The sequence below is a fragment of the Sinocyclocheilus anshuiensis genome, unplaced genomic scaffold, assembly GCF_001515605.1.
Source record: "Sinocyclocheilus anshuiensis isolate Anshui unplaced genomic scaffold, SAMN03320099.WGS_v1.1 scaffold746, whole genome shotgun sequence".
NCBI lineage: Eukaryota > Metazoa > Chordata > Actinopteri > Cypriniformes > Cyprinidae > Sinocyclocheilus > Sinocyclocheilus anshuiensis.
The window spans coordinates 527,534-555,367 of NW_015544173.1; the positions used below are offsets into that span (position 1 = coordinate 527,534).

General features: G+C 35.9%; 1 protein-coding gene across 1 annotated transcript in view; it reads right to left on the reverse strand.

Annotated features, from left to right (window-relative positions):
- timeless (timeless circadian clock) overlaps positions 1 to 27,834 on the reverse strand; it is a gene marked incomplete at its 5' end in the record, with an annotated part of 71,144 nt that overhangs the window by 2,518 nt on the left and 40,792 nt on the right. Inside the window, 15 exons of the mRNA XM_016496158.1 lie at positions 21 to 153; positions 5,273 to 5,340; positions 5,454 to 5,496; positions 6,003 to 6,231; positions 6,327 to 6,445; positions 17,144 to 17,212; positions 17,290 to 17,509; positions 18,218 to 18,366; positions 18,907 to 18,989; positions 22,052 to 22,172; positions 22,268 to 22,350; positions 22,470 to 22,609; positions 22,868 to 23,069; positions 24,832 to 24,952; positions 27,390 to 27,487. Of these exons, the coding sequence (XP_016351644.1) occupies positions 23 to 153; positions 5,273 to 5,340; positions 5,454 to 5,496; positions 6,003 to 6,231; positions 6,327 to 6,445; positions 17,144 to 17,212; positions 17,290 to 17,509; positions 18,218 to 18,366; positions 18,907 to 18,989; positions 22,052 to 22,172; positions 22,268 to 22,350; positions 22,470 to 22,609; positions 22,868 to 23,069; positions 24,832 to 24,952; positions 27,390 to 27,487 (1,876 nt within the window). The remainder of the gene's footprint in view (positions 1 to 20; positions 154 to 5,272; positions 5,341 to 5,453; positions 5,497 to 6,002; positions 6,232 to 6,326; positions 6,446 to 17,143; positions 17,213 to 17,289; positions 17,510 to 18,217; positions 18,367 to 18,906; positions 18,990 to 22,051; positions 22,173 to 22,267; positions 22,351 to 22,469; positions 22,610 to 22,867; positions 23,070 to 24,831; positions 24,953 to 27,389; positions 27,488 to 27,834) is intronic.

The following is a 27,834-nucleotide window of genomic DNA, read 5'->3' on the forward strand; positions in this document are numbered from 1 at the left end:
GTATTGCGCTGTATTAATATTTCTAGTTATCTTCCTCTTCATCACTTAACACTCTCTTATATCTGCGCTTAGCTGGGGCAGCAGGACTCTCGTGGTCTGAATCGATGCTTCTTTCAAAGTTATTCCTGGATAAAGGATCCACATCTGAAATATCTGTGGAAGAGAAAAGAAAAGAAAGTCTTCTAGATAAATTTAGGAATTCACAGCACTTTAATCAATATCCTTCAGCATCACACACTGATTATAAAACATATCTACAGTTACATAATATATCTAATATAAACACATCTACATTATCAACTACTTCTTAAAATTTCACAAAGACCTTAAATGACTCATCTTAAATTGTTTAAAAGTATTAAAATCAAAAAATGTCCAATCCAGTTACTATATTTTTTTCCATTGTAGGATATCAAGTGAACAGGCACTATAGGCTTACTAGCATAAAAGCCCTGCACTCAACACACAGAAAATAAACTTTCCTCTTTGAGCCATAATTCTTTGGCATCAGCGACTCTCGGATTATACTAAACTGATACTCCTTTGTCCTTAAAGCAGTTTGAAATTAGGCAGGTGCAAACGACAATTGTAAAGATAACACCAACTGGTAACATCCAAGTCTGCCACATCCTGACTGTCACACAAAAACTTATTTCACCCAAAACTATTCTGTAATTATTTAGTCACCGTCATGTCATTCCAAACCCATAAACAAATGCCTCTTCATTCATTCAAATCTACACCCCATATCACAAAGACAAAGCAAACAAATATCTACTTTGCAAATCAAGATTTATTCTCCACGCCACTCTGCCAGACTACTCCACTGGACTGGTTTTCTTATGACATTTTTTTCTGGTTGGGCCAGCAATAAACAGTAAATATAATATATAGCATAATATAAAAAATAAAGCTCAATTTGGTGGGCAGAGTTAGTGTAAATACCCTTGGTGTTGATGTAGTTTTGTGGTTAAACAATATTTGTATGCTGTCTACCTTCAACAAGGATGTCAGTCTTTCTGTATTCTGCCTTCAGATCTTTTCAGCTTCTATGGCTGTACAGATTCTCTCATTGTCTCTGCTGGTAAAGCACATTAGCTGTCACCTCTGTATTTATGCTAGAAGCAAAGTGTTTTTTGGTGATGCAAAGAGCAAAAAACTGACAATGGATCACACTTATCATCATGCTTTTCCAGCTAAAACAATGGGAGAATCAGTACCTATACAGTAGAAGCCAAAAAAGTCTGAAGCCAGAAGACAGAATGATCGACAAAGACCGGAATTGATAGAGCACACACAAGGAGAAAATCCTAGTAGTAATGACCAAGTTATTTCTTGGCTTTCTGTACCAGCAGCTGGTTTACCATTTTGTTGGTCCAAATCAAGACCCAAGGCCCCACATGCTCCACCCGAAAATTACCTTTGTAACATATTACTACAAACTGCACAGCAGTATTGAATAGAATTGAGTGAGATTTAAAATCTATTTACTTTACTTTGAAAAACATATACAGAAAATTTTTTACAAAAACAGTAGAAAAATATTTACATCTAACATCAGCCTTTTAGTCAGTGGCGGTTCTGGCTTATTTGGTGTACTTCCTTCATCAACTGAAAAAGTTCAACCTGCCACAGGCGCATATGACACAGTTTTACTCAGCTGTTATTGAGTCGGTTCTGTGCTCCTCTATAACTGTCTGGTTTGGGTCAGCCAGCAAATTAAATATAAGAAGACTGCAGCAGACTGTTAGGACAGCAGAAAGGATCATTGGTGTCCACCTGCCCAATCTTCAGGACTTGTACAACTCCAGAGTGAAGAAACGGGCAGGTAACATCATCAAAGACCCCTCTCACCCCCGGACACAACCTGTTTGCAGTTCTCCCCTCAGGCAGACACTACAGATCTCTGTGCACTAGAACATTTAGACATAAAAACATTTTTCCCCCATGCCATCTCCAGCCTTAACAGCTAACACATGAATCATTACCTGTGTTCTGTAATTCATTCTCCAGCTCTAATTATTGCCTCTATCTCAAGTACTATGTAAATACATATGCATATTTTTATACAGCTGTATATATAGAGTAAATAATGCACAAATCTGTACATAAATCTTCTGTTCCAGATTCATACACATTATTATTTATTGTTAAGTCTTATTTAAATGTTTCTGTTCTCATGTCAGATATGTATGTACATATGTATGTATGCATGTATGTATATATATATATATATATATATATATATATATATATATATATATGTATGTTATTTATTGTTAAGTCTTATTTAAATGTTTCTGTTCTCATGTCAGATATGTATGTACATATGTATTGTATGTATGTATGCATGCATGTATGTACCAAGAGCTTCTTAAAAACCACAACAAATTCCTTGTGTTTGCACACACGTGGTGAATAAAGCTAATTCTGATAAGCAAAATTAGACATAAGGACTGTCTTGATCCCTCAATTAAATTTGAGTACTCTATTATGAAAAATACTTAACTGCATTTTGCCCGTGTCAATTAACCATGAGAATCCATGAAAAGCATGATTAGACCGTTTTCTAAGGCTGCACAAATATTAAAACCATTTAAAAATCAAAATAAAGCAGAGTGTGATTCAATAAAATAAATGTATGCTCTGCGGGTTTAATATGCACTTTATATGCATGTAGGTTAGGTGCATTTCAGAGTGACTCCGTTCACAGTAAATGCTGCTCCACACAAACAGTTATTTACTAGGGCTGTGCGATATTGAAGAAAAATGCGATATGCGATACCTTGTTAAAAAATGCGATATTCGATATGCGATACGATATTGCTTAAAGTGACTGTATGAATTAAATTTAGATTAATCTTTGTTATAGCCATTTTGAGGTTTTGTTAACATTAGTGACATATTCAGCAGCACGCATTTATAGGCTGCTGTCCCTTTAAATCCGACTGCACGGATCCAGTATAATGATACACATCCGATTTTTTCTCAGGTGTTTACATTCATTTAAAACATAACCGACTGCGTTTACGAGAATGATCATCGAGACGGGTACTATTGACATAATTCTGTGTGTATGCGTCTGTTCAAACATAAGGAGGAGATGCGAAAGACGAATCAACTCGGTCTGAAACGCGTCTCTCTGTGCTTTGCACGTGTGCGGCAGAACTGAAGATACGCTGTGCGCGATGCAGCTTGTTCGCGCGCTTCAGGTGTGAGTCAGACAGCAAGACGAGACGGCAAAGAGTTGTTTTCTGCAACTTATTGCACTTAACTCTTTTTAACGTCAAGCAATTCTCTGCTATATGCGTCGAACTAAAACTTTGACCTTTTGCAACGTTTTGATTTAAGTAGCCTATTATTAAAATGATTCAAATATCGCACGCCCTTGCGATATGCATATTGCGCGTCTCTCTGTGCTTTGCACGTGTGCGGCAGAACTGAAGATACGCTGTGCGCGATGCAGCTTGTTCGCGCGCTTCAGGTGTGAGTCAGACAGCAAGACGAGACGGCAAAGAGTTGTTTTCTGCAACTTATTGCACTTAATTCTTTTTAACGTTAAGCAATTCTCTGTTATATGCGTCGAACTAAAACTTTGACCTTTTGCAACGTTTTGATTTAAGTAGCCTATTATTAAAATGATAATGATATCGCACGCCGTTGCGATATGCATATTGCGATATTTACATTTGCAATATTTCGATATATCGTGCAGCCCTATTATTTACATACGCGGACCATCTCAAACTCCATCTTTGCATATGCTGTGAGTCTGAGTGGCTTATAACGTTCAGCTGGGAACAATGTGCACCATTCTATCAGATTTAAAAGGTAAATCATTTATAAACCTGCACCAACACAGAAGAATACATTATCTTTCTAAATACGCTCGTGCATCGCAACTTCAAAATAAAAGTTTAAATCTTCTTTCTGAGTTTGCATGTTTTGATGTCCACATGTTTTTGTTCAAGAAATGACAGTGGCTGTAGCATTTCTATCATAAAGTGGCCAGATAGTAAAGATTAAGTGGACATTTGAATAAAATGTTTAGGCAATATTAAACAAGGATTAGATCACGCTGTAAAGTGTAAAAACAATCGTCAGGCCATTGGCGCCCTCTGCAGACAATTGATGTAATACATAATGTACATGAGCTATGATTATATTATTTTATTACATTATGTATTTTAACAGTTTTTTCAATAAAACGATATAATCTCTTGCTTTTGATATTTTATTTGAACCAATTGTTATTTCCTCAGTGCCATTATATATGTATTTTAAGTCATTTTAAAGTCTATTTTTATTACCACCAAAAAAACAATCAAATTACTCAATCGTCAGAATAATCGACTGATTACTCGATTACCAAAATAACTGTTAGTGACAGAGGAAACTATATATGAGAATGCACGTCCAGTTTTTGTATGAGAGCGAAAGAAATCCGCCAGCAAGTGGAAAGATTCACACTCACACATTACATGGATGCGCTCTTGCCTTTCAAAAATGTGCTCTCTACATTTTTCTTGAAAATAAACTGTCTCAAATTAACTATAAAGAAAAGAAGACAGTTGTGTCTGAAAGCGGTGTGTGGCTGCCTATATTTTCAATTCCAGGATCCGCCACTGCTTGTAGTTTGCGTATTTGCACAATGCACTTTTTTTCTCGCTCTTTTAAGTGAAGAGTATATTTCACTTGCAAACTAGTGATCTATGGACACTGAATGACTTTCCTGAGGCAAATGCAGCGTTACATGTTCATAAGCTGCTTTATTGTCTTTCCATGGTTGATTGAACACTCACATGAAGCACGATACATTTCAATCATTTGTACAGAATCTTTCAACATACCTTATGAAGTTCATTCCCGTTTATTTCATACAATAAACAGTAGCAAATTAGAAAAGGTGACCATTCACACTGCCGTTTAAACTGAGGCAAATAAAAAGTTTTAAGCTTTGCAAAACTTTCAAGTATTGCATTTCCTCTCTCACGTTTTCTTTTTTTGAGCGCTGCTTGGATATGTGCACTTCGTGGTTTTCTTTCCACTTATTCAGACCGGTAGTAAATGAGGTCAAACTGAGTCATCAATTGAGTTAAAACCAACCCACGCATGGTTTGCATGGTGTTTAACCTCTACTGGTCTCTACTCACTATTATCAAGTGTCATTTACATGAATCTCAGAGACTATCGTGCTGAACCACGTCAATAGATGGAAGTGGTAACAGAAGTTCTAAAATTCTAGATGAGCTTTTAAGATATTGTTCATTACCTCTCTGATCATCATCATCATCCAACACTCTTCTTCTCTTCTTTGATATTTTCTCCTCTATATGATCACTGAAACCCAAATAATCAAAATCACATTTAGTAGAATTGTGAAGAAAGTCATGTTTAGCTTGAACCTTCAGAAATTTTGGTCACTAAAGAAGTACATCAATACTGGTACTAACCTTTGTTCCACAGTATCAGAACTGCCCTCACATGAAGGAGAATCTTATAAAAGACAGAAAAAACTTAAATTGCTTAATTGGTAATTACCAAATAAGTACGTAGTTAAAATAGTTCACATGGTCAAATATATTTTCAATAATATAGCTACAAGCAGCAATTATGAGGCCAAGCACACCAATGCCATAACATTTAATTAAAAAAAATAGCATTCCGGTGATGATTTTAGAAAATTCAAAAACAGTAGTGAAATTTCTATATGGTAGAAACTGAAACCATATTAGTGCATTCGACTTGGCATGAACTAAGAAATCAGAAGGAAAAAAAAATCCTTTGTGGCATTAGAGGGTTTATAAGGATTTGCTATTGTACAAGCTCAGACTGTCCTCTATCTGTAATATGCTAACATATATAACTTCTATGGGCTGCCACAGACTTTAAGAGTGACAAAGACAAAGAACAAACTAATAGATAATTGCATTTACACCTCCAGTGCTTGGCCTCTAATAAAATGATCAACATTGGCATCACCAAATATGTCGCATACTTACCCTTTGATTTAGAAGAGGCACATTTCCTCTGGCGTGACAACAGCAAAGCTCTCAGTGCTTGAGCTCTCATCTCTTGATTATCATTATCCTCCATCTCAACAGTCAGACTGTTCTCCTTGTTTCCCTCAGAGTCCCCTTCAGTTGCAGTCTCCTCAACCAAGTCAAGAGATGCTGCTACTGACCTCAGCTGATGCACGCTCAGACTGGAAGAAATTCTCCAGAAAGATTCCTGATGAATGATACATTGGATGAGATGATAGCTTATAGTGTCTTCAAATAATCACTATTATAGGAATACGGAAGCTTCTGAAGCTCAAACCAAACCTGTCCGTCTGTGGGTGCACGGATACCGACTGTGTGTAGAAGTTTTTGGAAAGTCTTGTTCTCCATGGCATCCTCATTCTCCTCTGTCAGAGGAACCAGTGCCACAGGATGAGAAACACCTGGAGAAAAAGAGGCCATATTTTAAATTTAACTATTTTTGCATCTGGCGAAAAACCTGTGAGTGGTTTTGCCTGTGCAAAATATGCCAGAATGAGGTTAGGGTGTTTTGGGTGGTTTCTTTTCTACAGATGCAGTCATTGTGGATATGTTTTGAAGAGAAACAGATCATGCTGTATCAAACAACATTAGGCAGTGAAAAAAGACATGATCAGTAGGGGGCTGTTGTGTTTTCTTTGTTTCAGTTGCTAATGGTCTTCTCAACCCTGTCCTGGAGATCCCCAACCACTGCACATATTGTATGTCTCTCTCGTGGAACACACCAAATAGAAATCTAGTTGTGTTAGATGAGGTAGAAATACACAATGTGCAGTGGTGGGGGTCCTCAGGGCAGGTTTCAGAAGCACTGGTTTAGGGAGTTCGTTCAAGACAAAGGGTAGACTCATATACTGTATATTCACACTCACAGTGTGCTGTAGCACTTCTTAAATGCTCAATAGCCAAATTCAAGTTGGCCAGACAGTGATTTATTGTTTCTGAATTGTTATTATTGGTGCCCAAGACTCTGTGAGCTTGGAGACTGTATTGTACACTCTTGAGTTTTTAAAATGTGTGCTATAAATGAAGTGCGCTCATCAACAGCTGTTGTGATCGTATTCTCACTTAAATGCACTAGGGGCTTGGACCCAGAAACAGTACTCACAACGTTCATCTGATAGCACATGGATATATAATATACACCATGCCATTTGAAAATGCCATTTAAAAAGATAAGACTCAAGACTTCTCTTCCTTTTCTTGGACATAATTTATATTTCATATGACAATAAAATAAAAAGTGGGTCAGTACTTAATGAGGGTTCTCCTTATAAAAACAACAACAAAAAAACATACTGTTCACCTCACTGGTGCAGTATGCATTTGTGTTATGGTTAAACTAAGTTTTAACAAAGCATATGGATGATCTTTTTTGGGGAAGAAAACAAAGCATCAAATAGACAGTCAACTTCCACTAATGCACAGCGCAGGCTTTGCTGTCTCGTGTCTGTCAGTGCGTTGTTTTGCAACAAACAGACTAAAATTTATAAGCATTTGGTGGAATTCCCTTTTAAATTTAGCTGTTGTGTCATGTTATATGAATATATAAATACATTAAGAATATTATGGATTTATAGATTCATTTATGGTTTGAGCTTCTTCCTGTGTGATCAGCCTCACTGCTTTCATTAGAAGCTTTAGGCAAACAGGCTCTATTACATTAATTTCCAATGGATTCGACATTATGCAAATATAACAAACTGAAATCATTGTGCTTGTTTTTATTTCGCAAACAGTATGTAGATAATAGTGAATAATGTTCCCTAATCTAAAGTGTTATCGTATTGGTTAACCGCCCCCCCCCCCCCCCCCCACACTCATCTTTATTGTTAATTTTCTAATAAAATATAACACTTTTTACATTAAGTGGAAAGTTTTCATTCATATTATTGATTTTGAAAACTATTGGCAAATCAATGTTATCAGCTAGATTTTCCAGTTTGAGCTTTTGGTATCTTCAAGATCTATTATCAGTATAGCACAACTTTTACTTCACAGCAGTTACTGAAATGGCAAATCCATTACTTAAGGGGGGGGGTGTCTACAAACTTTTGGCTATATAGTGTATATTATCATTACAATTGTTTTTTTTTATTTCCACTTTCTTTTTAATTAGCAGAGATTATGTTGCTGTATTGTTTATTGTAAGTTTAATATGTTTTGCTTTAGGAGTGGATGACATGTATGAAAAATTTTTATATTTGGGGGAAAATATGACTAAACTTGGCTTAGGACTGAAATTTCATGTAATTAGGGCCCAAACACTGAAAGCGTGCAGTTGTGAAAGTGCATGTAGTAAACCTTTAAGCTCTCTTCCAAGGAGATTCATGTGATCATAAACTCAATGCTGAACAGATTTTTGAAATTTCAAATGGTTTCACCATAGCAAGGCAATATGGCTACGTGCACACTACGAGCCTTAGTGCTCAATTCCGATTTTTTTTTGTATAGCTGTTCACGTTGTTGTTTTAAATGTGGCCAATATCAGATTTCCAGTGTGAACAGATCATGGTTCTGAACTGACCCGGGCTTAGGACTGAAATTTCATGTAATTAGGGCCCAAACACTGAAAGCGTGCAGTTGTGAAAGTGCATGTAGTAAACCTTTAAGCTCTCTTCCAAGGAGATTCATGTGATCATAAACTCAATGCTGAACAGATTTTTGAAATTTCAAATGGTTTCACCATAGCAAGGCAATATGGCTACGTGCACACTACGAGCCTTAGTGCTCAATTCCGATTTTTTTTTGTATAGCTGTTCACGTTGTTGTTTTAAATGTGGCCAATATCAGATTTCCAGTGTGAACAGATCATGGTTCTGAACTGACCCGCATGTGCAAAAGAACGATACGAACAGGGTTTCCAGATTTTCACAACAAAATCTGCCCAATTCTTTCTCAAAACTAGTCCAAAACTAGCCCAATCATGTTCAGGGAGGTAAACATCGCGTTAGTGGGGTCACGTCAACCCACGAAGTTGAAAAACATGAAAAACAGCAACAGATGAAAAAGTAGCCCAATTCCGCGGGGAAAATGTGGATTTGGCAACACTTGCGTAGCTCGCCGTCATACGGAAGTAAACACGGAGGATAAAGTAAGCGATTATGCACTTATTTATAGTGTGATCTGCTGCAGAAGCCAGCGAAATTATGCACAGGCAATATGAAAAAATAAAGACAAGGATGTGACAAAAGAAAGCAGAGTTTTGACACTTTTATGATACGAGCCTCGTGTTTTGCTTGTAGAGTTGTCACTGTAATACACATGAGTTCTGACACACTGTACTTCCACTGATTCCCTTTCGTTACTGTCTTGATAACTTTGGGTATGTAAAATCTTTGAAGTGTCTCCCGTAAGCGCAGAATTATGACGAATGTTGATCTAGAGTGACGTAAAAACCGCATGAAACCCGACATGACCGTTCACACTGCAGTCGCATTGCAAAACATTTGACATGGATCAGATTTAGTACCACATATGGAAGTGGCACAAATCAGAATTCAAAAGATTAGATTCCATGCGGTTTGTGCTGTTCACACTGTCATGACAAAAACAGATCTGAGTCACATGTGAGCAAAAAAAATCAGATTTGGGCCACATTTGCCTGCAATGTGACCCTGGACCACAAAACCAGTCTTAAGTCGCTGGGGTATATTTGTAGCAATAGCCAAAAATACATTATATGGGTCAAAATTATTGTTTTTTTCTTTTATGCCAAAAATCATTAGAACATTAAGTAAAGATCATGTTCCATGAAGATCATTTGTAAATTTCCTACTGTAAATATATTAAAACTTAATTTTTGATTAGTACTATGCATTGCTAAGAACTTCATTTGGACAGCTTTAAAGGCGATTTTCTCAATATTTTGATTTTTTTGCGCCCTCAGATTCCAGATTTTTTAAATGGTTGTATCTCGGCCAAATATTGTCCTATCCTAACAAACCATGCATCAATGGAAATCGGCTCGAAAGGAGTAAGAGCACAATGAAGTCGCGATTGTAAGTTGCAGTCTGTAAGACGCGCATGGAAGCATGTCGACGCGCGACATTGCCGAAAATGTGCGTTCACAAATGTAGCCTATATGTTGATCCAAATATGGAAAGCACTTTCGAATTTAATAATCTGAGGTTCACTCCAGAGATGTTTTGCCACATTTCTTGTTTTAGGCTTCTCCTTATTTTAATATTTTAGACATCCATCAATTAGTGATGAAAATTATTTTTTTTTGCCGCGCTGGTGGAAACAACACGAGACCGTGCTGCCGTGACTGTCAAGAGCGGCTCGACGGTGTTTAGTGTCCCGCAGCAGCAGCATGCGTGCCGTCAGCGCAACCGAAGAGTTCTGCGTTCAAATGCACGCTTCCTTTTGCCTGAACTAGAGCCCTGCATTTCAGCCTGGGCCCAACGGGCCCCGACTTTATTACGCCTCTAGGGCCGGGCTTCGGGACAATTTTCACATCATAGTTCAGACGCGGGCCGGGCATCGGTCTTGTTTTAGGCTTCTCCTTATTTTAATATTTTAGACATCCCAAATAAAAGTAGACCCTTTACAGTTACGAATGATGTATTACTCTCTTATCTTTATGAGTAACAATGACGGCGTATCCACTGAAAAAAAGTGATCGTGCTGGCGCCTCTGTCCTGCAAAGCGCGCTTTAGCTTCCACTCTCCGCACAAACTATTGGATATAGCGCACATTTATCTAGGTTTAACGTTAAAACTGTTATAATGCTTGAACTGTTTTATATCTATAGATTTTATTTTAGACAAGTAGTGATGATTTGAGAAGGCTAAATTGATCAAACATAGGCTCACTGTCTGCCTCTGGCCGCTTGGTCGTTACTTTAAAAAACAAAAACTTATATTTAACGACAAAGCGCATCGTGTTTGTTTTCTTTATTTTATAAAAGCACGTTTTGTTGAAATTGTGAGTGCACACAAATAAAAGTAGACCCTTTACAGTTACGAATGATGTATTACTCTCTTATCTTTATGAGTAACAATGACGGCGTATCCACTGAAAAAAAGTGATCGTGCTGGCGCCTCTGTCCTGCAAAGCGCGCTTTAGCTTCCACTCTCCGCACAAACTATTGGATATAGCGCACATTTATCTAGGTTTAACTACTTTTATTACTTGTGGAAAAACTTGAAACAATTTTAAATAAGTATAAAGAATGGCATTGGTTTTGTACATTTAATTTTTGTTTAACGTTATTAATAAAAATGTTGTTCAATTAGCATGTTTTTGTGTTTTGCTTTGGTACCGAAATTGGTACCGAGAACCGTGGATTTTCACTGGTATTGGTACCGAATACTGAAATTTTGGTACCGTGACAACACTACTTGAGTGATATGTTTAGTCAAGGAGGCTAATCACAAGGATGTGATTATTCTGAGTCACAGTAATAAAGCCACCAACTGGAAGCAGCACATGTTTCATTTACAAAAGGCTTTGAAATTATATTGTTATTAGGGCTGTCAATCGATTAAAATATTGAATCGCGATTAATCACATGATTGTCATGAGTTAACTCATGAGTTAACCTTTTTATCTGTTCTAAATGTACCTTAAATCAATACTTTTCAAGTTTTTAATACTCTAATCAACAAGGGCATGGACAAATATGGATGCTTTATGCAAATGTATGTTTATTATTAGTGAAACCATAGTCAACATAGAGCATGAAGACTAGACATGTTTCATAGGTCATAGATGTTTTTAAAAAAACATGTCTATTAGACAAAAAGAACATAGAAATGCCAGGTTCCCATTACTTCTCTTTCTTTGCACTGAGCAATATTTACACAAGCCTGTTTACATTATTTGCATGACAGGGCAGCTGACTTCTTCTGAACATGCAAAATGTAAATTTATTATTTATTATTACATTTGTTTGCCTCTCTGTGCCCACATACTGTATTTTTATGCAGCTTAATTCTCAATAAAACTGTTTTCATTGATATATTTTACTGTTTCTCTTGTCAGACAACGGAATGAATATGAAATAGTGACTGAAACACGACCCATTAAGACTACATAACCAGCTCTCTCTTCCAAGACGTTAATCTGCACAAAAATCCTGATAATCGAGCCGTCGTCTGATGAAATCAAATAGGCTACACATAAGATAAAGACAATAGCTGTGCTGTGATTTAGGCTATACTTGCATGTAAAATTAGAGAAGCAACATCATATATATTTGAACTGAAAGCGCTGCTCCTCTCTTCCGCTCGCTGAACAGAGCAGACGCAGAGAGAGGTGTGTGCGCAGCGGGAAAGAGAGACCTCGCGCAGCAGTACCGGCTGGTCTCAGAAACCAAATAAGGTTTGGGCAAACCCTAACGATTTGTCACTAGGAGCTTAAAAAAAAAAATAAAAATTTGCTAAAGGGGTCTGAAAAGTCACTAAATCTCAAACAAAGTCGATAAGTTCACAACAACTGTCAGCATATCCATTTCTCCAACTATCTTACGGGTTAGGCCACGGGTCAAACAGAAAATGCACGCTGCGTTAATCGCGCATTAATAAAATTAGTGCCGTTAAAATTAATTTGCGTTAATTTTGACAGCCCTAATTGTTATATATTCCTGAATCGCTTCAGACTTGGTCAGAATAATGTCACAACATAGCTGAGGTAAAACTGTGAAAGGATTTTTGATATCATAAAAAGACTTACAATAGCAAAAAGACTAGAGATATACAAAGACTGTGCACTCAAATTACTTATGAATGGGAGAAAGTACAATGCACAATATGGTGGAATAGTTTTGCCTTCTAAATAAAAGAGCCAATGGCTAATTTGTAAAGTCATCACATTACTGCAGCTGCCATTAAAAGCTCTGGTTGCTACAGAAACACAGATTTCTGAGATGCACGCTTTGGACTGCATATGCTCATTGGCTGGTCCTGCTGGCAATTAGGCATAGGCAAAAACTAAGAAATGGGCATGGAGGGGGGGGTCTCTGTAGCATCACCTTTCAGCTCCACCAAACAGGAAGTCAGACGCTTTTGATTTAATGTGGATTTTTTTTAAATTTCAGGCTCTGACCGTATAAATAGTCCTCAAAGGATTAATGCTTTTTTAAACAAACATGGTCAAAATTATGCCAAGACACTGAAGATGCTAAATTTAGATGCAGTGTTGCTGTAGCGACGAATTAAAACATGAAACAGGAAGTCTATTATAGTCTTTCATATATGATTTATATCAAATTAGTGTTGTATGTTTGATCATGAGGGTTGATAACATGGATGTGTTAATTGTGGTTCACGGTCATAGCACAAACAACCGGCGGTATAAAGAGTGGCACATACAAATAAAACTGACATATTATAACTACCTGCTTAAAAGCATATTGCACACGGTGCATTGTTTTTCTAAAGACACCAGTTTACAGTGGAATTGCTTCTTGTGCCTTCCATCACTGCTTGCAGTTATATTTTCAATTGCTATGCATATTCAAAGATATTGTATTGTTTAACAATGCAATTTTGAAGCATGAATCACGCTAAAAGTATAATATGCACAAAAAGGTAGAAATGCACCATTAATTGTCAGAAGATCTCGATTCAAAAACCCACGCGATCTTAATTCTAAATGGCAATGGTTAGGCTAAGCTATGTCTATAACCCCTGGTTCATATGCAAAACACCCCGCTAAAAGACAAAGGATCGTAAACGTTCTCTCCAAAAGTTAAATTCCTTATTGGCTTGTTTGGATGTTGTGGGTTTTGTAGATATATTAGGGTCCATCTCATGCCACACTCCACTGGCCCTACCCACTAATCCAGGCCTCAACAGTGTGAGCATTTTAATCGCATTTCTGACTAAGAATAGTTGCAGGGTTCCCACTCTTTCATGAACACTAGATTCAAGGACTTTTTAAAACACCATTTATTTTATATCAAGCACCTATCAAATTCACACCCCAGCATATGTAGCATCATGAAAGACCTCTTACAGTACATAACATTTCACTTACACTTAACATTTACATTAAAAATGTCAGAGTAATGAGGTTTTGAATGTGTAGGTCTCATAAAATTAAACCTTCTAATGAATAATCAAAAATTCTGATCAAATATTAGCCTTTCCATTACGAGATGATATTTGACTCAAAGTGATTTACAGGGAATTTAGTTTTTACACCTTTGTAATGGCGTTTTTCTAACTTTATTAAAAGTATGTCATCTTTTGTCAAATTGAAAAATTATATTTATAAGCTTTTTAAAATTTCTAATTAAAACAATAGAATAAAATCAAGTAGAATAAGAATAAGTTACCAATCAAATTAAATCAGTATTAAAAAATTAATTTGTACTACAGAGCTGGCACAGAAAAACACAAAAGTGTATTTTCAGACGTTTAATGAGGCTCAGAGGTGGCATGAGTGCAATTAAATTCATAAATTCATGTTGAGGTTAATGTTTTAAATATAAAATATATATATTATATTATAATATATATATAAAATATAGAAATATTAAACGAATTAAATAACAGAAAAGATCCTTTAAAAATGAAAGTAAAACTGCCAGTATGTGGCGGCAAATCATTGAGTTTATCACTAAATCATTCATTCAATTGATTCGTTCGAATGACTAATTCATTCAGGAATGAAGCAAGTGACTGGCTTCATGAATGGGTAATTGATTCAGATTAGTTTAAAAACGCACGTTCATTCATAAACGAAACACCGGCTCAGCTGTGACTTTGTTTGAAATGATTTTCGTTGATGAAATAGAGCAAAATCAGGCAATATTGTTGTAGTCAGCCAATGCAAGTCACTTAATATTAATTTCTTGTTTAATGGACTGTTGTATTAAATCAATATCACATTTGCAAACTTGATAATCACCTTAATAATCATTAAAAGTTGTCACTCACTCATCGCGATCTCACAAAGTTCCATTCTAATCAACGAAGCTCCATACACTGCACAATGAATCTATTATTTACACCCTGTCAACACTTTGTTTGCTATAATGAGAGGATTCGTGAGATTACAGAATTCAGCACTGAACGAAACTCCGGTGTTTGAGTAGTGAGTGGATTCCGATTAACATTGTGTTCAAGGAATCAACATATTTGTCTGTGATACATTACTCAACGCAGCAAAAACACGTTGTAAGTACGTTAGAAACCTTTGAAGCTCCCCTGAGCCCAAACACAAATATGCTGATCGGGTCAGTCCTACTGGTGCTCCTTTTTTTTTTCATAGTTGCACGCAGTAATTTTCAGTCGCAAATGCACTGCTTCTCCATAGGTTCATGCAGGGCTGCGCATCAGCTCACACGCTAAGTTTTTTCTCGCGCTACACCCCATCTCAACCCCCCAATCATTAGCGCCATTTCGTTTTGTCTTTGACAGCGTCAGCGCATATAGAACAATTTTTGAAATAGCACCATTCTACTAAACAAAATTTATTTCAAATTTAATTCAAGCACTTTCAAGGACTTATATTTGTTTTCAAGTACTTTCCAGGCCTTGAATCCATGTGTCTGATATTCAAGTACTTTCAAGAAGTGTGGGAACCCTGAGATGTGTGTGAACTGTAAAATGTATTTAGGAGCATGTGATTGAATAAAAAGTAAAAAAAAAAAAAAAAAAAAATTTTATGCAATTTGACGTCATAATTTTTACAATTGTATAACAAACATCTTAATTATAATTTTTTTAATTTCTTAAATTTGGGAATAATAAAAAAAAAAACAGGAATACGATACAGAGAAAAAATGTTGCTCTGTTCTACAGGCTCATGGTTTCAGAGTACAATCAATGAATACCATGCATTTATGCCAGTGCTTGTGATCTACTGTTGATGAATTATGACGGTTTACTTTATGGTGTTTACATTGTAATATGATGTAGAGGCAGAGATTTTATCTCCCTCATCTTTTTTGAGGGAGATAAAATATGTTGGTTATTTGACAGCTGCGCAAATGGATATTTAAACGCTAATGAGTTTTTTTTTATTATTATTATATTTCTTATTGCTGTATTGTAATTTCAAGGAAGAAAATAAATACAGAAATATGGGACACCGTTTACCCCTTGCAGGACATTGGAGAAAGCTCTCAATTTTGGGACACTGCAGACTGTTTTGTAAACCAGGCACAATTAAATGCAGTTTGAAAAAAACATTTTGTTGAAAGATGAAGCAGTGCCAACTGTATTAAATCTGACAGCAGTAATATCACAGTAAATAATTTCATAATGCTTTGTCTGTAAAAGAGGGCTTTATATTTATTTTTATTTATATTTATGTTTTCAAAACACTTTCTTACATGCAAAAAAGAGTGCTTGTGTTAATAAACCCTCCGTCACAAACAATTTTTAATTATTAAAAAATATTTTTTTCTTACATAAGGAGAACCTCAAAGAACATATTGAAATACTAAAAATAAAAAAGGCTTCTTTCTCTCTCAAACTCTAGTGATCCAGAAAATGACCATAAATACTTCTGAAAATGGACACCTCACTATTCATACGCACGTTTTTGCTCATGCAGACCATAATAAATGCTTTAAGGGACGCATGTTGAGTAATCTCCTACTGTACACTCTCAAACCACAGATATATTTGTGGAGATCTGTGAATACTTTCACTCTAATTGCAAGCAGAAGTAACAGAGAGGCTTTAATCACTAACGTTTTATGTACTCGCTAGGGATGTCAACGATTAATCGATTATCGATTAATTGCCGATAAGAGATGCAATCGATTAAAGCTATCGATGGTCGATTAAGTCGTTTAACTACGGTTGAGGATTTAAACAAATAACAATTTGTTTTCATTAAAAAAAAAAATAGTGAATATATCTGGCTTAAATAATTAAGCTAACAGATTTAAAACAGAAGTGTGGCGCTGCGCTCCATAAACAAGTTTTTTTATGTTTCAGCTGTTCGATCGCGCCGGCACCTCACGCGCACACACCCCACATAGAGCACCACGAAACCATTTAAAGAGGCGCGTTCAGCGGTCTCTGTGTCGGGATAGGAAACAGTCAACAAAGTAAAATTATCTCAAACGAGCTCTCTTCATTTTATCAAATGATCATAATCACATCTATTCATTTTCGAAAATTGACATCCCTAGTACTTACCATCCTCCTCGCGGTCATCAGCAGTTCTGTTAAGGGAATTCTGTAGCCACAGGACAGGCCCTGACAGACCTGTTAACACAAAATATTAGAAATGTTCTCAGCCTTCACTTAGAAAGAATCTCAAAATTATGCCTGATGGTACTTACCTTGTTGCTGTAAAGTCTGGACCATGTTTCTCAGACTATGAATTTTCTTCAAAGAATTGTCTCTACTCATGCTCTTTTGTCCTTCTTTGGCTGAGTTGTCAACAAGCTTTTCATAGTCTTGTTCATCTTCATCTTGATCAGATTGATCCTCTTCTTCTTCCTCTATGTCCAGTTCCTTCTCCTGTGGCTCTTCAGTCAGATCAAAGAACTCTTCCTCTGTCTGACATGTATAAACACACACAAATATAAATGTATATCTGCCGACAGAACAGCAGCTACTGTAAATGCCGACTGGTTGGGAGTTATTAAAGTATTCTGAATTACATACACCTTAATCATTTTACTATGATGATGGCAAAGGTAAATGCAAGTTTAAAAATGGTTTTGAATGGCCTTTCAGCAGACACAGTCCTTGAGGGGGCCTTGGGGTCTTTACATGGGGCCTCAGTAAATTGCTGTAAAAAAAGTAAAAAAGCCAACCACCTTGTCTCCATCACATTCTGGTAAAGACTGGTATAGACATTTTATTGCTAAGATATGGCTAGGGCCTCCAACCACTGGTAAGGGCTCTTTTAGGACACTGCATCAAGTCAAAAAACACCACTTCCATGTATCTATGATCTAAATGACCACCTTGTGAAATTGTAAAATTCACAGGCAAAAAATTTAAAAATTTGGTGCTTGGTGGGTGTTAATTTTCAACCCTGGTTTCAGGCATTTTTGTTTTAGTTCAGCATAAATGTAATTATTACCATTGTACATACTGTATAACATAATGCATCCATTTTGCATTACACCAATGAGGAGTAGAAGGTTAAAATATGCCAGTCATGAAAAAACTTGTCTTTTAATTTTAGGATGAAATGTGACTGCCCTATCAAAGCTTTTTTTATATTGCACCATAGAACTTATATGTTGATGGACGCACCATTCCAGTACTCCTCCCAGGAGCACTGCGATTTCTCTTCTTGTAAAGATCTCTGCGATCGGACACTAGACCCATGCTGAGGATCTTGTCGACTATTCGAGCCTTTGAATGCTTGGCTGTGATCCGCTTTAGAATATTTCCAAGGACATCTACGAAAATAACAGAGAAAACAATAAATAAAGGACTTTGCCTTGAAGTCAAGAGACCGAGTTAGGTAGATGTGATGATTATTTTCAGTTTTATTATTTCTTCTTCTTTTTATTATTTGCACTTATGTTGAAGAGACAGTTCCAAAGCCAGCGAGCAATTACACTGATTTCATGAATTTCATTTCAAAGTTTTCATGAACCTCAAATGTTCAAAACATGCTTCATTTCAAAATGGACATCACTGAAAACAGTGATAACTTCAGATGTTTCGGTAATAATAATCAAATGTTAATTCAGGAACAACTGAATGATTTAGTGAGTTCATTTGTGAAAGATTTATCAGACATTCAAATTTTAGAGTTTTTTTTAACTCATTAAAGAGACTCCTCACATTCATTTATTTTTATCTCACTACCTCATTTCATTTTTGTTATTACAGTAAGAGCAATGAAATCAACAACACAAAATGATCAGAATTTTTACTTGATTATGGAATAATCATCATTTCATATAATTAAAATATATTTAATTTACACTAACCATCAGAGTCTCTAAACTCCTCAAAGAGCACCTGGAGTTCTTGTTCCTGTTCTTCAGTCCAGAGCACGATACGAGTACCTTTTCTGATCAAATGAGGGGGTAAAAAAAGACCAGCAAGTGTTTAAATGATGAGCAAGTAATGACTCATATAAAGTAATGCCAATCACATAAAGCAAAGACTAATTAAATACAAATCTCAATTGCCATTTAAAAGTTTACAGGATTCGTTTTTTTTTTTTGTAGTTACAATGCCACCTAGCATCTGCAATTGATGAAACTGTTCAGAATGTGTACCAAGTTTAGTGAAGTTTGGATGCTGTGCTCAAGATATAGGCCAACTGGTCATTATGACCAACACCAAAATATATAAAAACAATATATATTATTCAATAATATTATTATTATTAAAAACCATGCACAACCTTATTAGCTGCTAAAATTCAAGTTATTAGCTGCTAAAATTATATTAACTAATGGTGGGCATTCTAGCCGATTTATTTGTTTGATATTTCATGTGTTAGAAATAGTTTTCACTAGGGCTGCCCCCTAATAGTCAACTAACCTTTAGTCGACAAGAGGAGGCTTGGTCAACCAAAATTTTATTAGTCGCAGAAAAAAAAAATCCACAGGAAGTGGTGAGGTCACGCAGTCCGTGACGGACAGATCGTTAACGGCTGGATTTTGTGGTAATACAGTACATCCAAATGCTCGCCTATCATTCATCGACCTCAAATATGGCTTATCATCTGAAATATGTAAGTAGTAGCAACTTTACATGGCCACTCAATCTAATGTTAACCTAGAAAAATGTGCGCTATTCAAGTGTCTGTGCGGAGTGTGAAAGCTGAACAGTAGCGCGCTCACAGCATGACAGATGGAGGCGCCGGTGCAGTCACTTGCTCTTAAAATACTCTGTCACTTTGGTCATACAGATAAGAGTAATACAACTTTCGAATCTGTAAAGCCTCTACGTTTATTTGTGTGCACTCACTATAACAACAAAACATAGCTTTTGTAAAATAATGAAAGCAAACAGGATACGCTTTCTGCTGTCTCGGCCTCTGTCAACCAGTGTTAATTTCATTGACGAATAATTTTCGTCATAATTTTCGTCAAAGACATTTTTTTCACTGACGACAACGAGACGATAACGAACTAAAACTCTTTTTGAATGACAAAAACTATGATGAAAATGTATTAACATTTTCATCAACGACAAAAATGTCAGGGAGGGACGATTTGAGAAGAGATTCATTCAATTACAAAACGAATCTGCTGCGTGGTTCGGAGATTAGATGAGTACATATGAACCGGCAGCACATAAGATAACATACACTTGGCTGCACGTCGCATTAAACGTTCAAAAATGTCAATATTTGGGAGTAAGAGAAGAGCAGACATATGGATAAATCTGACGACGCAAGAGAGAGCTCAATTCGGTCCAGTTTTCTGAGCGCAGACACTGAAGCATAAACACATAGAAAGCACATCTCACAGCGCGCTAGTACTCTTCAGTGTTGCCAATCTAGCTATTTTGTAGCTAGATTTAGCGACTTCCCCACCCCTTTTGAGACATTTTTTAAAAGTTTAGGGACAAATATAGCAACTTCTTGGACAAACCTTATCTAAGTTCTCATCTTGCCCACTGATTTATATTCATCTTTATATAGATCAGTGAATTTGCCATTATGATGTCATCTAGTGACATTTAGCTACCAGTTTTAGCTACTTTCAATTGAAAGCAGTTGGCAACACTGGTACTCTTTCACATCGCATGAATGGAGAATTACACACAAAATTATGTCGAATTGTCCGTTTTGACGAGTATTCATGTAAACACAGTTGATTACATCTTAAATGAACGTAAACAGTAGGGACAACGTGTATCAGTACATTGCATCCTTTGCAGCAGTGCATTCGGTTTTAAAGGAATAGCAGCCTAATTTAGTTGCTATTGTCCGAGTCATTGATGTTAATCAAGCAACAACAGAAAGACAGAAAATCACTCACTGCTCTTGACTGAAAAACTTTAGTAGCCCTAAAGATGAATCTAAATTTATTTATAGAAATAAATATGTCTGCTTGAAAGAATGAAGAATATGGTAACTAAAACTAAATCAAAATTTGCTGTCAAAATTAACACTGCTGTGAACTTGAGCGCGAAACTCAGTGTATACTTGCCTTACAGACATGAAAAATATATCTATGAGAGTGAAATGTCTACTTTCAAATGAAACAATTCAAATCTGAAAAAAACATATATTCTCAGATTATGTAATTCGTATGAAACTTGCAAGCAGGCGCATCCACTACTGTGGAGATGACGAGTCAGTGTCGCCCATTTCATCAGCCGAAAACACTAGTTTATAAATAGATTATTAAAATGTTAATGCAGTTTAATCTTACTGTGTCCCTCACACATTCATCATCATTACTTCTGCCGGTGTGCTGTGGCAAGCTTTATGCATGCGCTTGAGCGCTTATTAGGCTATGTAGGCAACTAAAGGCTCATTAGCATGATTTAAATTGTTTATTACAATTATTTCCTCTACTGAGGAAAGAAAGTCATCTACATCTTGGATGGCTTGAAGGTGAGTACATTAATAGCACATTTTTATTTTTGGGTGAACTACTGATTTAAGTTTGGATTTTGGGTCTAGCAGAGTTAAAGGAGTTTTTTTCATGTACTGTGCACGGACTTTATGAAACAATGAAATGCTTGGTTTAATTTCATTATCAATAATTTTTATTAGTTGTTGCAGCCCTACTGTAAAATCCTGCTATGTGTGCTAGGTGTGTATTCCACAATTTGAATTAATATAATTGTATAATAACAAATGATTTATAATATAACCACTAGCCAGCATTGACAAGTTAAAGCTGTTAGTGATGTTTGCAGCAAAATTTGACTAGAAGAGTAAAAATAATGAAACTGAAACTAACAAAACCCTGATTAAATGAAAACAATTTGTTAGTTCAGTTGAATTTAAATGAATTACAGAGAAGAAAAAGAGGGATAGAGAGAAAGGATGCAGCTTCCTATGTAGACAGTAAGCAGCTCACTAGGATTTTAAACAGAGCAAAATGTCTTTACTTTGCTACCAGCCTTTACTTTCCAACTACAGGTTTTACAAAAGAATCATACCTCTCTTTCTTTAAATCCTTCATACTGTCCACTAAACCCATGGACACCATGTGAGACACCACCTCACGTCTAGTGTGGCTGCTGCACAGCAATGGTAATATCGTCTCAACAATATCTGGCACTAAAGAACAAAAACATCAACAACAAAGATCATTTAGAAGACTGGTCAACACTCAAAAAACAAACAACAGACAGTGTGAATTACTGGAACTCCACCTCCAGAGTCCTTGTACTTGTCATACAATCGCTGAAGCTGTTCTTCTTCCTCAGGAGTCCACTTGCTTTTTTTCTTGTCTTCCCTAATATATATACAAATGTGAATAAAACATATCACTAACTTTTGAGCACTGTAATGAAGTTCAAAGATATGAACGCTCATCAACCTCAATATCAACAAGGTCAAAAAACTTGCAATTACCCGTCTTTATTATATCCCTCTGTCATTTCTCTTACAGCACCTACATTCTTCCAGAACAGCAGCTCCACAAATGCTTTGTTGTTTTTAGTAGCAAACACAAAGAACCAGTTCAGAACATATTTTGCAAATGTAACAAGCTCCTGTAAGGACAAAAAAAAAAACATGGTGTATTAATTAAATAACAACTGATTATTATTTTTTATTTTAGAATTTAGATATGCAGGTGTGAGATTAAGAACTGCAAAGACTTTCTTTCAAACATCAAAACCAATGACCTTGGCATCATTAGCGCTATGCTCTATCAGTCAAACTACAGACACAACATGGTAAGAAAAGATGCAGAAAGAACTACACTGTAATAATGGAGAATATTAATGGAAAGCATCAGTGTGCGTTACCTGATAGGCAGTCGCCGCTGGGTCTCCCAAGATCTTATTAAACAAGGAAAAGATGGACAACTGATACAGTAATGCCTCCATCTTTAGATCTACAGCCAGTCTGTGCAGCATGCGTGTGATGCAGTGGTTGGTGTGAACAGAGTTCTGGGAGTACGAGCGCAGCAGGATAATGTATGGACGCACAACATTTGGACTGGCAAACCTGTCAATCAAAAATTTTAATTATAGAGTATTACTGAATATATTAGAACATAAAACATGAGAAAAATTTATTCAGCCTTACTTCAAATCAATATAAAATGTAATTATGTCTACATTTTGATAACAGTTGTTTCTGCTTAGGGGTGGGCGATATGACCAAAATCTTATTTCACGGTATGATAAATTTTATTTCACGATAACTATGTACCTCGATATAGCTATTTTTATTTTGTTATTAAAATAAGGAAAAAAAGCAAATTACAAGCACAACAGAACAAATAAATATGAAATAAACTTTTAATCTATTCAGCAACAGTAGGCTAGGTTTATTTAACGTAGTACGAAATATTACAGAAATTAAATAAAGTGTATAAATAAAACACTGCATAGTATTCACTGTGTCAATCAAACATGATTAACATTAATAATGACAGACAGCAGCAGGTAAATAAAGCTGCTGTCCTTTTAAGACTGACTGCACGGATCCAATACTGAAACGCATCCTGTTTTCACCCATCTGTTTTACATTTATTCAACATATAACCTTGAATACTCCACACAACGGGCATTATGACATTGCTGTGTGTGTATTTGACCATTTAAGCACAATAAAACACGAAAGAGATCTGTTTTCGCGATTGCATGCTGTCGAGAGAGGGGCTTTCATTGCGCGCTGTTTGTCAGTCAGCGCAAGTACCGCATTGAGTTATTTTTCACTGCTTATTGCACTTAACTCTATCAAGTGCGTCTCACTCTTTATTTTCTCATTCATGCATGTTTCCTTATCACTCAAAAGGTGTATACAAAATAAATAAACAGCAAATTAGCAGTAGTGGTTAACAAGGCAGATAAATTGGCCTATTTTTTTAATTATCACGATTGCTTTTCCCTGTATGACCGATTTGTGAAAAGCCAAATTTTAGACCAAAACTCTGACTATGTGACTACCGTTTTATGTGAGATAAAACGTGTATAGAGTAGACCACACTTTTATTTTTAAGGTTATATGTTACCACAACAATTTTTCACACAACAAATTTATTCAGACAACTTTGTCAGCTTCGCAGCCACTGGTAGTGCAAAATTCCATATACAACTACATGTAAAATTTGAATGCTTTGGAATTACTATACCAGTTGTAAATGATTACTTAGTGTCTTTAATAAAAATGTAAAAAGTACAACAACTTGGGTGTTATTATTTTAGTTAGGTTGTGTTTGTCTATAATTGTGACTTTGATTAAGATCAGACAAGGAGGTAGACCAATTGTGTGATGTTGCTAAACAGTCCAAAAATGCAATACCGAATAACTTTCATTCTAGACCAGTGATCCTCAAATCTGGCTCGCGAGATCCACTTTCCTGAAGAGTTTAGCTCCAACCCTATAATCAAACAAACCTACCTGTGATTTTCTAATGATCCTGAAGACATTGATTAGCAAACTCAGGTGTGTTTGATTAGGGTTAGAGATAAACTCTGCAGGACAGTGGATCTCGCGAGCCAGATTTGAGGATCACTGTTCTAGACAGTATTGCTCCGTTTCAGTTTTACAAGAAACTGAAAAAGCACAAATGCCAGAGAATGCCAAAATTTCTCCAGGGCCCAAAAACCCCCTCAGACCCCAGAGGGCTAAAACAATCCATTTTATTGGCATACTGGTATTAATTATCAAGACAGAAAATACAAGACTGGAAGTTTAGTTTTTAGCTGGAAAAATTTACTCAATTTACATCTACTTTAAGTAGAAATAATTCTCCACGCACCTCTTGATGAAATCTAAGAAATTGAACTCTGTCTCAGACACAGCAACAGACTCCAGCTCTTCCTCTTCCTCCAACTCAACTCCATCCTCTTCCTCAAGAGCAGAATCTAAAGGAACCGACTCTACAATCAAAAAGACAAAGTCAATACATCACCATACCACTCCAGTATTGGGTTTAACAGTAAAGTCTAGTATTGTTTATAATGATATCAAGTAGTATTGTTAGAACACCAACATTTCAGGAGTTGACACTAATACCAGTAATAAACCAGTAACCAGGATTATCAATATTGACACTATTGACACTAAAAACTATTGATACTGAAAAACAGGGCTGCACAATAAAAAACCATGATTATTAATCACAATTGTCTTTTTTCCACATAAGCACAAATAAAGAGATTGCTCGTAGATTTAGGATCAGCAAACAGCACAAACCACCACATGAAAGAAAACAGACTGGCAGTACTACTTTAATTTGATGCATGTTTTAACATTTCAGGCAGCAGTTTGGGGAGCAGACAGATCACAAAGTCCAATCAATTAATAACAATAAAGGTCAGCCACTATGGTGAAAAGGAAAAAAAAAGATGCTGCAAAAAAAACATTTAGAACACTACATACATCTAATCTTAAAACAATAAATCTCCAGTCAATTTAAGCAATTCTTTTCTCAAAAAAAAAAAAAAAAATCAAACAACACTTGATGACATAAAATCACAGTGCAAAAAGGTGGTCTCTTGGAACCAAGTGAAAAAAGAAAAACTGAAAAACTCCAAACTAGTTAAAGATGTACAGAATGTACAAAGTGTGGAACAGGAAGGTGGCCTAAGTATTCCTATAGACACACATCTAACTGTTTAAGAAAAGATGCAGCACTATCAGAGAGACCTAAGCTTCAAAATCAGTGCTAATTGTGATTGCAGATTCTAACAAATTTTCAAAAATCTGCTAAGTTCAGATATTAACAGGAAAATGGGCACTGAGCAAATGGCCAAAAAATATTCAGAGAACAGAGAGAGAGAGAAATTTCTTCATCTCATTCTTAAGGGCCGGGTATACTATTTACTCAGTTGAGGGTGCAAGCCTTAAATATCATTTGTTTTATAATATTGGGTTGACTAAAATGGGAAGATACAGTAGATTTCAAGGTTTACATTTAATTCAGAGAGATTTTTTCTTCAAGATCTATTAAACGAATAGGAAAAGTAACAATACAGTAAACTAGAATCAAATCTATGCACAAATCAAATCGAAATTGGATTCAAAATTGAATAACAATTTTTAATCTAATCATGAGGTACCAAAATGCATGTTTACTACTGTCAAATCACCTTTCCTTTTAATAACACATTTTAATCATCTGGGAATTAAGGATGCTAATTTTTAAAGTTTTGCAAGCAAAATTTTTGCCCAATCTCGCTTGATACAAGACAGCTGCTCAACAGTCCATTGTCACTGTTGTCTGATTCTCCTTTTCATGATGGGCCATACATTTTCAATAGGAGACAGATCTGCTGGCCAGTCAGTCACATCCACTTTGAAATACATCACGTAGCAAAGAGAACACTGACAACGTGCCAACAGACAAGACAGAGCAGGTTACTTCTGGTATGAAACAAAGTCTCAGCTTTAAATTTTTATTTTTTTATTTTTAAGAAATTCAAACAATACATACTGTTTTGTGGCTCTTTAATGTGTTGTGACAGATCACTGTAGCGCCTCGGTTCAAGCGGCACATGAACCAATCATCTTTTAATATTTACTTAAAGCACGAAATAAACATTAATGAACATCAGAAGGTATTTTATTTAAACTGTGGAAAGACGACAGTATACACTATTTTTCAAGGTTAAGTCCACCGAAGTTAATCTACTCTCCTGTCTGATTTGTTTGTCGGACAAAATGGCAGATTAGGCGTTATTATCGATCAGATCATCTGTCTAGCTCTTTGCGAAGGTTCAATTAAATAAAGGTTAAAAACAATTAATAAATCACAGTTTCTTGATTTTATTGCATTTTACAAAATGTCCCAGCTTTTCTAGAACTGGGGTTGTAAAAATACCCTTGGCTATTTGACCCACAGTACGCTTGTGCCTATAAGAGGTCCATTTGTCGGTTAAGATGCATTTAGGACTCTGAATTGCAGCTCTCAGCAAGTAGCAATACTGGCAATAATAACAGAAATGTTGGTAGGTGCATTTATCCAAAAGGAATGACACACTGCATCGAGGGTATATATTTTATCCATTTACATATCCCCTAAAGGAGTCTCCCGGGAGTCAAACCATTGACCTTGCCACTGCTAGTGCCATGCTCTACTTTTCAAACTATAACAATACTATAAGGTTTGATAATATAAACTATTCTACCAAACCTGATAGTATTGTTGTTGAACAATGCTAGAAAAGTACAGCACTGGTTATTGTTGATAATGTTGCCAGGAATAGCAGTATACTACAGTATTAGTACATTCTTCTCTGTAATGGTATTGGGTAAAGAAGTATAATGCAATATGTGACAGTATCAGGTACAGTAATATATGTAGTGTGAGCTTACTAGGGAGTTTAGTGAAAAGTATCTGCTTCAGAAGTTCTAGTTCCTCCTCAGGTTCCACCTCAACAGATCCAAATGTGTCTCCTTCAGGCCACACTGCCCTGATTCAAAACAACAGTTTTGTGAGAGAATGAGTAAGATCTTTTCTTTCTACAATTCAAAAAACAGTCATAATGCAAAAGAGAACTCAGTTTGGTAACTTTTGTAGTTTTTTTTTGTACTGTTATTTGCACTATTGATTGTAATGCGTTTCTTTGTTATTTTATTACTAACTATTTACTTCTGTAGGTTACATATACACAGACACACAATCATTATCATGAAATAAAACTGCTCACACTACAAGATAAGATTTTGTTCATATCGCCCACCACTAAGACACATACAGTGGGTACGGAAAGTATTCAGACCCCCTTAAATTTTTCACTCTTTGTTATATTGCAGCCAT